Source organism: Salmo salar, chromosome ssa22 (genome assembly GCF_905237065.1).
Source record: "Salmo salar chromosome ssa22, Ssal_v3.1, whole genome shotgun sequence".
Lineage (NCBI taxonomy): Eukaryota > Metazoa > Chordata > Actinopteri > Salmoniformes > Salmonidae > Salmo > Salmo salar.
The window spans coordinates 8,138,765-8,156,373 of NC_059463.1; the positions used below are offsets into that span (position 1 = coordinate 8,138,765).

General features: G+C 43.1%; 1 protein-coding gene across 2 annotated transcripts in view; it reads left to right on the forward strand.

The window, feature by feature from the left end:
* LOC106582707 (metabotropic glutamate receptor 4) overlaps nucleotides 1–17,609 on the forward strand; it is a 360,285-nt gene that overhangs the window by 333,705 nt on the left and 8,971 nt on the right. For both annotated transcript variants that reach the window (XM_014166038.2, XM_045705684.1), the window contains 2 exons: nucleotides 655–791; nucleotides 1,773–2,708. In XM_014166038.2, coding sequence (XP_014021513.1) covers nucleotides 655–791; nucleotides 1,773–2,708 — 1,073 coding nt within the window. The remainder of the gene's footprint in view (nucleotides 1–654; nucleotides 792–1,772; nucleotides 2,709–17,609) is intronic.

A 17,609-nucleotide genomic window follows, 5' to 3' on the forward strand; every position in this document is an offset into this window, starting at 1 on the left:
ACAATATCTTGTCTTGTTGCTTTTGTTCTATGTTGCTCTGTCTGTATGCTACATCTTGCTTGTCCTATGTTGCTCTGCGTGTGCTCACTGCTCAATGATTGTCTATATTGTAATTGTTTTTAATAACCTGCCCAAGGACTGTGGTTGAAAATCAGCCGGCTGGCTAAAACCGGCAATTTTACTGAAACGTTGATTAATGTGCACTGTCCCTGTAAAAATAAAATAAACTCAAATTCAAACTCAACACCACCAAAAAATTGCAGGGTGCGATAAGACCACACAGTAACACAGTGCAGTTAACGTCAGTCGAAAAATAATCCCCACACACAAAGTTCTCACTTAGAATAGAGTATGGAAGAACAATTTGAAATCAATGGAGTGACTGCAAATATGATTTGACTAAGGCAGATGCCTCTAGACAGAACAGAGCAGAGAGAGAATTTAAAATCAGCCACTTATTCTCTCCTCACCCCACAAGCAAAATTTCACACTTTCTTGAATTGAGAAATTACATTTCAACACAGTTTATTTTGGTCAGCCGCAAACGTTTGCACATTCCACACACTGATCCTGTGACAATTACAATACAAATTAAGCAAGAAAACACTTGTTTTTTTGTTGAAGAATTAATTGACTCTCTCCTTCGTCCCTCAGGCATTGCTGGCAACCCAGTGCTTTTCAATGGGAATGGAGACGCCCCTGGTCGCTATGAGATTTACCAGTACCAGATCAGAAACCGAACAGCTGAGTACAAAATCATCGGGCACTGGACCGACCAGCTCTATCTGAATGTAAGCACTTGTTTTTTATAGTTCATACAGTAGCTACAGATACTGTACTTTAGATATATTATCAGACTCATCCCCTTCACGTTACCTTCATGGGTTTCACCATGTGTGTCAGTGGCTCTCCTCCTGACACAGCTATGATTGGCTGTTGTCGTCTGTTGGTTCTACTGCAGCGCTTCCTTGGCTCAGTAATTCCTCCTGATCCATTTGCTACTGGCTTTGTGCACACATCTTTAAAGTTGAAAACATCCAGAGGGTGCTTTAATGATTAACAACAAAGACTGAAATGAAAAGAAAGCAATAAGAGCTTAAAAACCGATACATTGCTATAGTGACTTCAGACACCATCCACTGTCTTAGGGAAACAATAGTGTGCAATTGTGGACACATGGGGGTTACAAAGCTATAACAATGAATTACATGAAACCGGCCCCGCAAATAATGCTTCATTAAATGGAATAAGAAGAGATGGCCTTGGGCTAAGAAAGATGGAAAGAAAAAAATAAGCAGGTTTCTATGGAGTTGACCTGGTTTCTATGGAGTTGACCTGGTTTCTATGGAGTTGACATGGTCTCTATGGAGTTGATCTGGGTCTGTACCTCTTTCAATGCTGTGTACACAGAATGAATGGAATGGTGTTGTAAATTCTAGTCCTGGGCACCTACTGTAGTGTGCACCAATTCTCTTTCCTAAGGATATTTTAGTCAATTAGGATTCTTATATCTGTTAATGAAATACACATTTGGGGATGAGTTTGCCGCCTATGAATTTAACAACAACCATCGATGGCAAAAAAGGGAATAACATGATGCTAAATATACTGTTTTAAAAAGGCAAATAGAGTTTGGGAGAGGAGAATCCCCAAAACGAACTGCATGCCAGTGGCAATTTTCATTAAACAAGAAGAGACTGTGTATGGGTTATAGTGTTAGTTATTTGAGAAGTGTTTGACTGTATCCCTCCTCTCCTCTCCATCTCAATCAGATCCGAGCAATGCACTGGCCAGGTGGAGGTCGTCAGATCCCTTACTCCATCTGCAGCCACCCATGCCAGGCCGGAGAACGCAAGAAGATAGTGAAGGGCATCCCTTGCTGCTGGCACTGTGAGCGCTGCGATGGCTACCAATACCAGGCAGACACCTACAGCTGCAAGATGTGCCGCTTTGACCTGCGTCCCAACGAGAACCACACGGCCTGCCGTCCCATCCCCATTGTCAAGCTGGAATGGAGTTCCCCCTGGGCCGTCATACCTGTCCTCATCTCCGTGGTGGGCATCATGGCCACTCTGTTTGTGGTGGTCACCTTTATCCGCTACAATGACACGCCCATCGTCAAGGCGTCAGGCCGCGAGCTCAGCTACGTTCTACTGACAGGTATCTTCATGTGCTACGCCACCACTTTTCTCATGATATCTGCCCCTGACGTGGGCATCTGCTCCCTCAGACGGATCTTCCTGGGTCTGGGGATGAGTATCAGCTACGCAGCCCTGCTCACCAAGACTAACCGCATCTACCGCATCTTCGAGCAGGGATCCATGTCGGTGAGCGCCCCCAGGTTCATCTCCCCAGCCTCCCAGCTGGTCATCACCTTCAGCCTGACTTCGGTGCAGCTACTGGGGGTGTGTATCTGGTTTGGCGTGGACCCGTCTCAGGCCATCATCGACTACGAGGACCAGCGCATGGCCAATCCGGACATGGCCCGTGGCGTGCTCAAATGTGACATCTCTGATCTTTCTCTGATCTGCTTGCTCGGCTACAGCATGCTGCTAATGGTCACCTGCACAGTGTACGCCATCAAGACTCGAGGCGTGCCGGAGGCCTTCAACGAGGCCAAGCCCATCGGCTTCACCATGTACACCACCTGTATCATCTGGCTGGCCTTCATCCCCATCTTCTTTGGTACCTCCCAGTCCACAGAGAAGGTAAGCTCAGAGGTGTGTTTTTTTTCTGGTCTGTTTGTTTTTGTACTTGCTGATATCCAAAAGGATGGCATAAGCACAAAGAGGATTATACAGACTGGGTCCCTCTCTCTGTTTCTCTTTTCTTGCTCTCTCTCTCACTCTCTCTCGCACTCGCTCTCTGTCTTTTATGTCTTGGTTGAAATAAAATGCTTTATTATAATGCTTTGTTTATAGAGAGGCCTTTATACCATTGTTCATTATGGAAGGAGTGTGCTGGGGAGTCAGTGTAGGTAGGTGGACATGACTGGATGAAAAAAGCATTATGCTATGGTATGAATGAGCCTTTTCTGGCAGAGCTTAACCCTCTAGAGTCAAACATGCTGACCACACTGACTAGGTATCTCCCTTTTCCCTTTCCTGCATTTTTTTAACCTTTATTTAACTAGGCAAATCAGTTAAGAACAAATTCTTATTTACAATGACGGCCTACACCCGCCAAACCCGGACGAAGCTGGGCCAGTTGTGTGCCGCCCTATCGGACTCACAATCATGGCCGGTTGTGATACAGCCTGGAATCAAACCAGGGTGTTCTGTGGTGATGCCTCTAGCACTGTGATGCAGTGCCTTAGACCACCGCGCCACTCGAGCATGCATTGTGTACACGAGCGTTGCAAAATACATTTACACATACAGTTGAAGTCGGAAGTTTACATACACTTAGGTTGGAGTCATTAAAACCCGTTTGTCAACCACTCCACAAATGTATTGTTAGCAAAATATAGTTTTGGCATGTCAGCTAGGACATCTACTTTGTGCATGACACAAGTAATTTTTCCAACAATTGTTTACAGGCAGATTATTTCACTTATGTATCAGGAAACAATATATGTATTTTTTACATGTATTTACCTCCTTACTTTTGGTCCTAAACTAATTCCATTTACAGCACCAGTAAAAAGTTTGAACACACCTACTCATTCCAGGGATTTTCTTTATTTTACTATTTTCTACATTGTAGAATAATAGTGAAGACAACAAAACTATGAAATAACACATATAGAATCATGTAGTTACCCGAAAAGCGTTAAACAAATTAAAATATATTTTATATTTGAGATTCTTCAAAGTAGCCACCCTTTGCCGTGATGACAGCTTTGCACACTCTTGGCATTCTCTCAACCAGCTTCATTAGGTAGTCACCTGCAATGCATTTCAATTAACAGGTGTGCCTTGTTAAAAGTTAACTTGTAGAAGTTCTTTCCTTCTTAATGAGTTTGAGCCATTCAGTTGTGTTGTGACAAGGTAAGGGTGGTATACAGAAGATAGCCCTATTTGGTAAAAGACCAAGTCCGTATTATGGTAAGAACAGCTCAAATAAGCAAAGAGAAACAACATACTTTAAGACATGAAGGTCAGTCAATACAGAAAATTCCAAGAACCTTGATATTTTCTTAAAGTGCAGTCGTTAAAAACCATCAAGCGCTTTGATGAAACTGGCTCTCATGAGGACCGCCACAGGAATAGAAGACCCAGAGTTACCTCTGCTGCAGAAGATAAGTTCATTAGAGTTAACAGCCTCAGAAATTGCAGCCCAAATAAATGCTTCACAGAGTTCAAGTAACAAACATATCTCAACATTAACTAATCAGAGGAGACTGTGTGAATCAGACTGTCATTCTGCAACGATACGCCATCCCATCTGGTTTGCACTTAGTGGGACTATCATTTGTTTTTCAACTGGACAATGACCCAAAACACCTCCAGGCTGTGTAAGGGCTATTTTACCAAGAAGGGGAGTGCTGTATCAAATGACCTGGCCTTCACAATCCCCCGACCTCAGACAAATTGAGATGGTTTGGGATGAGTTGGACCGCAGAGTGAAGGAAAAGCAGCCAATCAGTGCTTAGCATATGTGGGAACTCCTTCAAGACTGTTGGAAAAGCATTTCAGGTGAAGCTGGATGAGACAATGCCAAGAGTGTGCAAAGCTGTCATCAAGGCAAAGGGTGGCTATTTGAAGAATCTCAAATATAAAATATATTTTGATTTGTTTAACACCTTTTTGGTTACTACATGATTTCAAATATATTATTTCATAGTTTTGATGTCTTCACTATTATTCCAAAATTTACAAAAGAGTAAAATTAAAGAAAAACCCTTGAATGAGTAGGTGTTCTAAAATTTGGACCGGTAGTGTAAGGAATTTGAAATTATTTTTACTTTTGATACTTAAGTATATTTTAGCAATTACATTTAATTTTGATACTTAAGTATATTTAAAACCAAATACTTTTTTACTTTTAATCAAGTAGTATTTTACTGGGTGACTTTTACTTTTACTTGAGTCATTATCTGTTAAGGTATCTTTACTTTTACTCAAGTATGACAATTGTGTACTTTTCCCACCACTGCCTTTCACCGCAGATGCAGAAGGGCGATATTGCTTGATGCAGTGGATTGAGACGCAGCCCATGCAAAACAGATATCTTTGGTTTAAACAGACAGATTGACAGATTGTTTCCATTATGTTAATTCGATTTCTGCGGGGGTGCTGAAACTGTAGGCTAAGGGATGGTGAATTTTTCTGTTATACTCTGTGTCGATTTTCATTTTGTAATCATTAAGTTTTAATCTCCCCTGCAGTCTTGGTTTTATGAAGACTAGAATTACAAGCAGAGGATTGCATAATTCTGTGATTACAGTATATCTGAGATTCAATTACATTGGGGAGGTTAGTATCAATATAAAACTGCTAAGCCATTAATTACTTAAATATTAAAAGTTCTGATCTGAAGAAATGTCCTATTCTACATGCAGGGGATTTGAAGATAATTCCTATAAACTCTGCAGGCCCTTTGCATACAGTAGCCTGCTTGTTATTCCGTGACTCATGCGTATGTGACAGCCACGTGCCACAGTGTATTAGTGACCGTTGAGTTGTTTACACAACCACAGAGCTCACACTCGTGTCATTGTGTCAAATCAATGATTCTGGCCTGGTGAACGGCAAATCCACTGAACACTGGGATTCACACCTAGGGGAAATTGTATTGGTTTTCATTCAAAAACGTTCAAGCATTCGATTAAGCCTGCCTGGAATGGAGTGTCAGGTGGGCGGGGTTTGCACTTTTTTGGACTATTCCATTGGTTCTGTTGTGACAACCAAGCTGAATCAAGTGCAGCATAAGAATTAGAAAGAAACCAAATACTGTTTGAACCCCAGGTCTGCTGGGATGTACAGGTCAGATGGGGACACAGGGAGAAATGGATGCACTGTAAACCCCAATGTGCTGTCATTAATTAAAACTTTTGAGGAAACCTGTTGCAGTTAATATATCTGAGTATAGTTATTGTGATTTTATAGTCATTACTCAAACCGATGGAGTCACTGTGACCCTGTAGAGCAGGGGTAGGCAACCCTGGTCCTTGAGTGCCGACCTGGAAGACCAGGTGTGTTGAATGTAATACAGTGGCCTGAAGCTCATGGTTTACAGGCCTGCAAATAGGGTTGCAAAATTCCGTTAACTTTCCCAAAATTACCAGATTTTCTAAAAATCCTGGTAGAAGAATTTCCAGGAATCTTCCACCTGGGATTTCTGGGAAACCTTGGAAATTTACCAGAAGGTTGCAACCTTACATGCAAGTCACATTATGCTGGCTTACACAGTGATGTGAAAATCCTATTACAATCCAGCCAGAGTTAAGCTATCTAACAGCTGAAATGTTTATTCACCCGCAACCTGCATTCATATTGACTGCCAGGATTAGGAACAGTGTGAGGAGACTACCTAAGCCATTTAAACTGGAACAACCATTTTTCTAACAGGTGCAAGAAATCTAACAAAACTATTGGATTAGTTTACAAAAATGTATGTTATTTATCTTTGTGTAGCGTAATGTAAACGCAAAAACACAGATATTAAAAATAATAATTTAAAAAAAAGTACATTTGTTATCATAACTTTTTTTTTAAATGTAGTTGATGTGACTTCTCATTTAGTTTTGATTCAGTACCACAATAACATTTGAAGTAATAGGCCTAATCCCTTTTCATTGACTTTGAGTTCAACTTACCAGAAGTATTTGAGTTAAAAATGCCTTGGGGTTTACAGTGTGGATGTTGAGTTTTTAGCACATAACCATAGCTGCAGTACAGTGTACTGTAGGGCTCCACAGCCTTGAGATAAAAAAACAATGGTTAAATTGAGTAGGTGGAAGCAGATCTATTTGGCAGATAGACAAAGAATGGGGCCTCAGTAGCTGTCATGAGCACTGTTTATTTACTCAGGGGCGAGAGGCTAGTGAATGCCTTGCACTGGCAGGGGTGACACCATCGGTGGGGCTGGAGTAAAACAACCGAAAGAGGGGGGTCTAAAGAGCTATACTGTAACGTCATCATCATCATCATCATCATCACCGTCTTCCCACTAGGCTGCAGAGGCAGAAAAGAAAAAACAGAGTACATTCTGCTAGGATCTCTACTCAGCTTGTACATGGTTAAAATGTATATCTTGTAAGACTGACTATCACTTATGAACTGCATTCAACATGTGTGTATTCTTCTGCAGTGCATTACCGTGCATTGCATATGACCATTGCGAGTTAGATGCACTCAGTCATAGTGCAAAATGTCCATAGAGTCCATTGTGTGTTAACGTAATGAAGCCCTTACTGAGCTAGGTTAATTGTGTGTATCAGTCAACTTCCTTTATCAGTATGACCTGTTGTGTTGTTAACACAATGCAGACTCATCTGAAGAACAGAAAGATACCTGCAGGGATCAAAAGGGGAAAACAACTTTTACAAGAAGATTATGCCGTTTTTGCTTAAGCTCTTCTAAATCTTGTGTGCTACCATCACATTGTGTTAATAATGGTGCATAAATACTGGCATATGGATCAGCCTTTAAAGGATCGTTCATCGTTTAATTAATAAGAACAAGGTAAGCTAACACAAACTGCAAAAGCTCCATATGTACTGAATAACAGATATTGACCTGAACATTGCTTATCTCTTGTAATCAGTCGCAAACCGCAATGGATATCAATAACTACTGTCTTCCAGCTGTCCATCTTCTGCCTTGAAAGATAGAAGAGAATCATGAAATAGACTTAACGTAAGCTTTTTCCTAGATGAGGTAATCCATTAGATAGTGTGGCTTTGAATCACAAAACAGGAAGTGCCCTACTTTTTGTTTCTCCTCACAATCCTGCAGAAACCCAGCCCTGCTAATTCAATTTGAAAACCTGGAACAAGTTCTCTTATAGAAGCTTAAGATAAGAGGTGGCTTTTCTTCTCCCAATTCATATTAAACATTAATTAATTTGCTTTTCCCTTGGAAAGGGGCAGACAATTGTGGAGAGAACTTTAATTCTTTGGGAGGAGGAGTGCCACCACTGCCAGGAGGCTGGAGCTCTGTTACTGTAGGTGAGAGAGAAAATACAGTGGCGTGACTGAGCTAAGACTTCCCTTATACTGCTCTCTCTGCTTTCTCTATTGTCTTAACATGCATGACAGTAGCTAGTCATATTATACACATGCACACATAGGAAACTTTGAATGTAGCGTAAATATGCCTCTACAGTATGATAAGAAGATATAAGATTCAGTGTTGAATTACTGTGCTATTTGTTCTTCAAAATTCTCTTTTGAGCTAAAATATTCAGGATAATGCCATTCACAATCAACAATACTAGGCTGCAGTACACACAAACTTCTTGATTTTCCAATCAATTAGAATAATTCTGTGATTGATCATCTGCGCTGTTATGTAAACAATGTTCCTTTATAAGAAATTAACATGCAAAAACAAAAGCCCCTCGTAATCATCCAAAGTGACAAGCCCAACAAAGCCTTGCAGCTGGAAATGACATGTCTTTTAGAGCAAATTAAATGGTTGAGTTGCTCTGGGTCTTGATTTAGCTTATCTGTCCGCCTATGTGCTCATCACCAGTTTACTGCAAGCCTCCCTCGCCTGGCACTCCAATTACACTAATTTATTTGTCATCCTGTGTCAGGAGAAATGTAACAAATGCCATATAGGAGGCCTTCTCTATCAGTCAAATCTGGTCTGGCTATAGTGTGTGATCACAGAGCATGATGCTGGATGTGGGAATCGATGTGGTACTGCCTCACCTGGAGAGGTGTAGTAAATCAAAGGATGTCTGTCAGGTAGGGGGAGTGGGAGGAGTGGTAGGAACGCTTCACAATGGAGTCCAAGGAGAAGGTTTCTCTCCTCACAATGAACACAATCGGCCGCCTTAGAAAGAGCTGCCATTATGGTGCTCGAACAGCTGACTGCTAGTGAGTGGTTTTGTCCATCTCTTTTATGTTATCAGGTTTTCATTATGCTGTTTACAGTGTTCTTGTTGTTGCCTCTCGGCTGTTAAAAAAGTAGGTTAGTTCAACAGCCTTAGATTACATGCTGTGATCTCAGGCCCTTCTTATGAACAATTCTTTATTTTATGAACAAGTCTTATAAATATATATTTCCTATCTACAGCTTATTAGCCTACACCGAATATGTTCCCCCTGTTGATGACGCTCATTATGCATTAAGGTTGAACCAAAAGATTACATGTATCAAATATGAAATGAAATGCGAAACAATTAAATATGTGAAATGGAATTAAGCAATAATGTATGTTGATGCTAATATGATGTACAATATTCAATTATGTTTCTATATGATAACAATAGCCTAATATATTTAATTTGCCATATTTTTTTATATTTTTTTTAACAGTTTCACAAATTGTCATTGGTTGCACTAATTGCATTGTTTGTCTACATAACCTTGTTTAAGTATTCATGACATTAACCCGAGGAAGGCACAGTGATGCCGAAACATTGGTAAATACCCAATAAATTACTGGGAGTTTATATATGGAGTGTGCGACTTTCTTTATTTTGATGTTTTTTCATATGTAAACAACATTATTCATTGTACAGCTGTCCCAGAGGCCTAATAGAACACAATGAGGATCAATGGGACAGAGCACAGAGGCCTGGATAAGATCTAGGATTTCATACTGGTTGCATCTGCTACATGACCCATTGTAGTCATTTTGTAAATCACATTCTCCAGCAACACCACATCAGAGTCCCCGTGGCAAAAAAATCCTTATTGGTTTAATTAGACTATAACCACAGAAACCATGTGAGGCTGTGAAATTGAAATTAATATTGAAATGATTCATAGCCTGTTGTTTGAATATGCCATACTGAACTATGAGTAAAACCTAGAAGCTGCATTGTTTCCCAGGAAGAATGCTAGTCAATAATGGAAATTGAAAGTGCTTTTAATTCATCAGTCTTAAGATTGAGCATATGTTATGCAGCTCGCATGTTAGCGTTTATTAGGATGAATCTTATCCTGGAGGCAGAGCTGAGCGGTTTTCACTAGATGGGCCAGCCGCAAAGTCAGAATTGGCTATACCGTATAAAAATGTATTGAAAACAAAAATGTGCTTTTTTTGTCTTAAGGTGAGGCATAAGGTTAGCAGTGTGGGAAGGTTGGTGTTAAAAGGGGAGCTGAACTTCCTGATTTGACCTTGTTTTTCAGTGGCCATGACTGAAGACAAACGAGAGTTATCTTTGGGGGGTGGTGATTTAATGTGGGTGTCTCTTGTGTATGTATTGCACGTGGTAAGCGTTTGTACATTCACTCTGCCAAGACAGTACACAGTGACTAGATAACTTGAAACAACCTAACCTCTTGTGTCTTGAAGTTGCCTAGGCTAGCTAACGTCATTCGCCAATTAGCTTCAGCCGCCATTTACAATGTAAATGGGACAATATTTTCATGTTGCACATCTTTTAGTTGTCTCATTAAATGCTTTTAATGTTTGTATGTGCATTCCTACAATTTATAGTTGGTTTGACGTTTTTAGGTCATTGAAATTTGAAGCTATAGAACTTTTCAAATATTGTCTCATGTACATGGTGTGATTTACTGATGGTCCCTAACTACCCCTATACGGATATCGAATGTCAAACCAAATTGACCATGGCCATTACGATCGATCGGGTCGTGTGGAGCTGTGCTGCTGCAAGCTGTGGGCATGTGGGTAGGATTGAAATTAACCCAACCCTAGGAAAACTGTTACAGTACTCTTCATTCCTTTACATACACATTTTTCCTTTTAATCTCGCAAATCTCAGTTTTGGACAAGACTGATTTTATGACCAAAATTATCCTATTTACACTTTGTAGCCAATTTGACACTAGAATAAATAAATAAATAAATAATATTGATGCCACATAGGCCGTTTTCAAAACAAGAAGTTGCTTTTTAGGGGCAGTTATTCTTTAAGGTTAGGGTTAGGTCTAAAATCAGATGTTATGACTATGCCAGCTAGTATGACCACCCTGCAGAGCTGACTCCAGTACATGAGTCATTCCAATAAATGCCAACCTGTCACGTCCTGACCAGTAATAGGGGTTATTTGTTATTGTAGTTTGGTCAGGACGTGGCAGAGGGTATTTGTTTTATGTGGTTCGGGGTGGTGGTTTGTTTAGTAGGGTATTTGATTTATGTATTCCGGGGGTTTTTGGGCACTGTTCTATGTTAGTGTATTTCTATGTTCTGTCTAGTCTTTTGTATTTCTATGTTTTGTTTATTGGGGTTGGACTCTCAATTGGAGGCAGGTGTTTTCTAGTTGCCTCTGATTGAGAGTCCTATATATAAGTATGTGTTTGTTGAGTACTTTGTGGGAGATTGTTCTGTGTATAGCCTTGTGCCTGACCAGCCTGTGAGTCGTCGTTGTCTTTTTGGTGTATGTGTTTGTTTTGGTTCTCCTTCTTGTCCATTTATAATAAAGAAGATGAGTGCACATTTCCCCGCTGCATTTTGGTCTAAATCCGACGACAACCGTTACAGAATCTCCCACCAACCAAGGACCAAGCAGCGGAGGAAGGAGCAACGGGTGGACTATAGGGAGCAGCACCTGGAGTGGAGAAAGCAGCGCGCTTGGAAGGAGATGGCATCCTGGTCGCTGGAAGTATTGGAGGCAAGGATTGACTGGACGTGGGAACAATTACTGGACCATTGTGACAACCTGCCTGGGAAGCAGGTAGAGGTGGAGAGGCAGCCCCAATAATTTATTTGGGGGGGGGCACATGGGTAGTTTGGCTAGGCCAGGCAGTAGACCTAAGCCAGCTCCCCGTGTTTTTTGGGATGAACGAATGGAGTGGAGGGCACCAAGGTATGTGGAAGTGCGCACAATCTCGCCCATACGCACGCACAGTCTAGTGCGAGTGATCCCAGCCCCTCGCAAGTGCCGTGCTAGAGTGGGCATCCAGCCTGGTAGGAGGATGCCTGCGCAGCGCATCTGGTCACCGGTGCGCCTCCTAGGTCCAGGCTACCCTACGCCCGCTCTACGCACGGCCACCATCAGGCCCCTGCATAGCCCAGTCCGCCCTGTACCAGCACTCCGCTCGTACAGGGCTACTAGTTCCATCCAGCCAGGACGGGTTGTGCAGGAGGTGCGATCGAGACCGCCAGTGCGCCTCCACGGCCCGATACCTCCAGTACCAGCACCATGCATCAGGCTTCCAGTGCGTCAGCCCAGTCCAACTCAGCCCGTTCCTGCTCCCCGCACTAGCCCTGAAGTGCGTGTCCCCAAACTGGCACTTCCAGCACCACGCATCAGGCTTCCAGTGCGTAATCCCAGTCCAACTCAGCCCGTTCCTGCTCCCCGCACTAGCCCTGAAGTGCATGTCCCCAAACTGGCACATCCAGTACCAGTACCACGCATCAGGTTTCCAGTGCGTCAGTCCAGTCTCGAGCTTCCGGCAACAGTGTCCAGTCCAGAGTATCCGGCAACAGTGTCCAGTCCAGAGTGTCCGGCAACAGTGTCCAGTCCAGAGTATCCGGCAACAGTGTCCAGTCCAGAGTATCCGGCAACAGTGTCCAGTCCAGAGTATCCGGCAACAGTGTCCAGTCCAGAGTGTCCGGCGACAGTGCTTCGTCCAGAGTGTCCGGAAACAGTGCCCCATCCAGAATATTCAGCAACAGTGCCCCGTCCAGAGTATCCGACAACAGTACCCCGTCCAGAGTATCCGGTAAGAGTGTCTAGCCCGGAACCGAGTGAGACGGCCTACAGTTCGGAACCAAGGGAGACGGCCCACTGTTCAGAGCCAAGTGAGACGGCCCACAGTTCGGAGAGGAGTGAATGGGTCTACAGTCCGGAACCGAACAAGACGGCCTACAGTCCGGAACCGAGTGAGTTTGCCTGCAGTCCGGAACCGAGTGAGTCTGCCTGCAGTCCGGAACCGAGTGAGTCTGCCTACTGTCCGGAACCGAATGAGTCTGCCTGCGGTCCGGAACCGAGTGATTCTGCCTGCGGTCCGGAACCGAGTGATTCTGCCTGCGGTCCGGAACCGAGTGATTCTGCCTGCGGTCCGGAACCGAGTGAGTCTGCCTGCGGTCCGGAACCGAGTGAGTCTGCCTGCGGTCCGGAGCCGAGTGAGTCTGCCTGCGTTTCGGAGCCGAGTGAGTCTGCCTGCGGTCCGGAGCCGAGTGAGTCTGCCTGCGGTCCGGAGCCGAGTGAGTCTGCCTGCGGTCCGGAGCCGAGTGAGTCTGCCTGCGGTCCGGAGCCGAGTGAGTGCCTGCGGTCCGGAGCCGAGTGAGTCTGCCTGCGGTCCGGAGCCGAGTGAGTCTGCCTATAACTCCGAACTGTGTGAGTCTGCCTATAACTCCGAACTGTGTGAGTCTGCCTATAACTCCGAACTGTGTGAGTCTGCCTACAGCTTGGAACCGAATGGGTCTGCCTACGGTCCGGACCGAGTGAGTCTGACTACGGTCCGGAACCAAGCGAGTCTGCCTACAGTCTGGATCTTCCAGAGTTGGTCCACAGTCCAGAGCCCCCAGAGACACTCTACAGCCCTGAACATTGTGCAGGGGTGGACTGGTCAGGGGGTGGCTGTAGACCAGAACCTGAGCCACCTCCAGTATAGGTGGATTGGGGAGGGGGGGTGTAGCACAGGTGCCGTCGTTGACGGCAGCCACCCTCCCTTCCCTCCCTTTAGTTTAGGGGATTTATGTTTGTTTTGGGGTAATTTCGTTTTTTTTGTGTGAGGTGCATCCGGGGTCTGCACCTTTGGGGGGGGTACTGTCACATCCTGACTAGTAATAGGGGTTATTTGTTATTGTAGTTTGGTCAGGACGTGGCAGAGGGTATTTGTTTTATGTGGTTCGGGGTGGTGGTTTGTTTAGTAGGGTATTTGATTTATGTATTCCGGGGGGTTTTGGGCACTGTTCTATGTTAGCGTATTTCTATGTTCTGTTTATTGGGGTTGGACTCTCAATTGGAGGCAGGTGTTTTCTAGTTGCCTCTGATTGAGAGTCCTATATAGAGGTATGTGTTTGTTGAGTACTTTGTGGGAGATTGTTCTGTGTATAGCCTTGTGCCTGACCAGCCTGTAATTCGTCGTTGTGTCTTTTTGGTGTACGTGTTTGTTTTGGTTCTCCTTCTTGTCCGTTTATAATAAAGAAGATGAGTGCACATTTCCCCGCTTCATTTTGGTCTAAATCCGACGACAGCCGTTACACAACCTACATCCAGCTCGCTAAAGAAATGCAGGTTCATAGAAATCCTATGTTCTATATGTGCAGGTCTGCCAATAGCACTCCTCCAATATACACTGCTCTGAATGTGCTGAGGAAGAGGCAGATTAGGGGAGAAGTACAGGCGAATGATCCAGCCAGTCTACTGTCTGAGTCATAGTCTTTCAGACTTGCTCAGGTATACACTCACAGCCCCATGGTGGACGGTTAATTTTAGGCTTATTCAACAGAACTGCAATGCCAAACAGTAATTCAAATGTTCAGAGTGTACAGTGAATGAATTCTAATGGTCAACTCTGCATTAAAGGATGACATGCTTTGTATTTGTATTTGTATTTATTATGCATCCCCATTAGCTGTTGTCAAGGCAGCAGCTACTCTTCCTGGGGTCCTGCAAAATGAAGACAGCTATATACAGTCGTGGACAAAAGTTTTGAGAATGACACAAATATTAATTTTCACAAAGTTTGCAGCTTCAGTGTCTTTAGATATTTTTGTCAGATGTTACTATGGAATACTGAAGTATAATTACAAGCATTTCATAAGTGTCAAAGGCTTTTATTGACAATTACATTAAGTTGATGCAAAGAGTCAATATTTGCAGTGTTGACCCTTCTTTTTTTAAGACCTCTGCAATCCGCCCTGGCATGTTGTCAATTAACTTCTGTGCCACATCCTGACTGATGGCAGCCCATTCTTGCATAATCAATGTTTGGAGTTTGTCAGAATTTGTGGGTTTTTGTTTGTCCACCTGCCTCTTGAGGATTGACCACAAGTTCTGGGGAGTTTCCTTGCCATGGACCCAAAATATCGATGTTTTGTTCCCCGAGCCACTTAGTTATCACTTTTGCCTTATGGCAAGGTGCTCCATCATGCTGGAAAAGGCATTGTTCGTCACCAAACTGTTCCTGGATGGTTGGAAGAAGTTGCTCTCGGAGGATGTGTTGGTACCATTCTTTATTCATGGCTGTGTTCTTAGGCAAAATTGTGAGTGAGCCCACTCCCTTGTCTGAGAAGCAACCCCACACATGAATGGTCTCAGAATGCCCCCAAACAATCGGTAAGGGGATTCAACAGAGAAAATGACTTTACCCCAGTCCTCAGCAGTCCAATCCCCGTACCTTTTGCAGAATATCAGTCTGTCCTTGATGTTTTTCCTGGAGAAAAGTGGCATCTTTGCTGCCCTTCTTGACACCAGGCTATCCTCCAAAAGTCTTCGCCTCACTGTGCGTGCAGATGCACTCACACCTGCCTGCTGCTATTCCTGAGCAAGCTCTGTACTGGTGCTGCCCCGATCTCGTAGCTGAATCAACTTTAGGAGATGGTGCTGGCACTTGCTGGACTTTCTTGGGTGCCCTGAAGCCTTCTTCACAACAATTGAACCACTCTCCTTGAAGTTCTTGATTAGAGAATCACTGACATGACATCAGCTGGTCCTTTTGTGGCAGGGCTGAAATACAGTGGAAATGTTTTTGGGGGATTCAGTTCATTTGCATGGCAAAGAGGGACTTTGCAATTAATTGCAATTCATCTGATCACTCTTCATAACATTCTGGAGTATATGCAAATTGCCATCATACAAACTGAGGCAGCAGACTGTGAAAATTCATATTTGTGTCATTCTCAAAACTTTGTACAATAGATGCATATAGAAGTATTCCTACCTTCAAAGTCACTTACAGTTGACTCCAATGTACATCTGACAGTCTGACATACTGACACTGGAGTCAAAATGACCACAAAGGAATTGAATTTATAAAAAGTCCATATTGATACAGAAACACTAAACAATTACTTAGATTTATTAAGAACAAGTTCACTGACAAAGTGGTGAACAATGTGAAGAATTGAATAAACTGCCTTTAGACAATGATAAAAAAATATGCCTCTGTGGTGAAAATAAGCCCAGTCGGTGGTATGAGGGTTTAGAAATTAACATCCAATCTGCTTAGGGTCATGTATAAAAAATTGCACAGTTGTCCATTATTTTGTCTCGAAGAAAAGATTGCAGTGACTTTGAAAGAGGGGTCTCAAAGTATCATAGGGGGTTTAAAGCATGTGTGTGTGTGTGTGTGTGTGTGTGTGTGTGTGTGTGTGTGTGTGTGTGTGTGTGTGTGTGTGTGTGTGTGTGTGTGTGTCACGGTTGTCGTAGGAAGGAGTGGACTAAAGTGCAGCGTGTGTGTCGTTGCACATTTTATTTTCACTGTGAAACTATGCAATACATACACATAAACTAAAGAACAAAAAACAACAAACCGTGACGCAGAGGTGAAACATAGACTAACACAAAAACAATCTCCCACAAACCCAGGTGGGAAAAACACCTACTTAAGTATGATCTTCAATTAGAGACAACGATGACCAGCTGCCTCTAATTGGAGATCATCCCAAACAAAACCCAACATAGAAATACAAAATTAGAACATGACAACATAGAAAAACGAAACTAGAAAATCCCCCTGTCACGCCCTGACCTACTCTACCATAGAAAATAACAGCTTTCTATGGTCCGGACGTGACTGTGTGTGTGTGTGTGTGTGTGTGTGTGTGTGTGTGTGTGTGTGTGTGTGTGTGTGTTTCACCAGATCCCATCCAATTGAACACTTACGGGAGATTCTGGAGTGGCGCCCGAGACAGCGTTTTCCACCACCATCAACAAAACACCAAATTATGGAATTTCTCATGAAAGAATGGTGTCGCATCCAACCAGACACTTGTAGAATCTATGCCAAGGCGCATTGAAGCTGTTTTAGCAGCTCGTGGTGGCCCCCAGCCCTATTAAGACACTTAATGTGGGGTTTCCTTTTCTGCAAGTTATTTAAAATATGATGAAAAAAACATGATTGCAAAGAGTTCATTACAACAACAAAGGACTTATGAAACAAACGTTTAAACTAAAGGAAACTTCTTGGCAGAGAAACGTTTTGATACCCTGCCATAAAATAACGCAATATATGTCACAACAGGTATAAATATATGGGTCATGGCAGTGTTATGACCATATTATGACATGTTATGACATGGTTATAACGTAATATGAAGGTGGGTGTCAAGTAAAGTTTAACCATTAGTAAAATACAGCAGCAGATAACATAAACCAAATAATCGATCAAATACTTTCCCACTACAACTTGTCCTGATTGTCCCGATTATTTATTTGTTCTTAAATTAATCCATGGATAACAACTTGGGTCCTGAATCCCCCCCGCCATAAGACAGCAGAGCCGAACACCGCCCAGAGCAGAGCACTAGTGGACTGTGTCTCCACAGCTGTGAGAGGCTCTACCACCGCTGGCATCTGCTCCTCTAACGTCCCATCCACCATTCTCGATGGTGATGCGCTTCACCTAGAT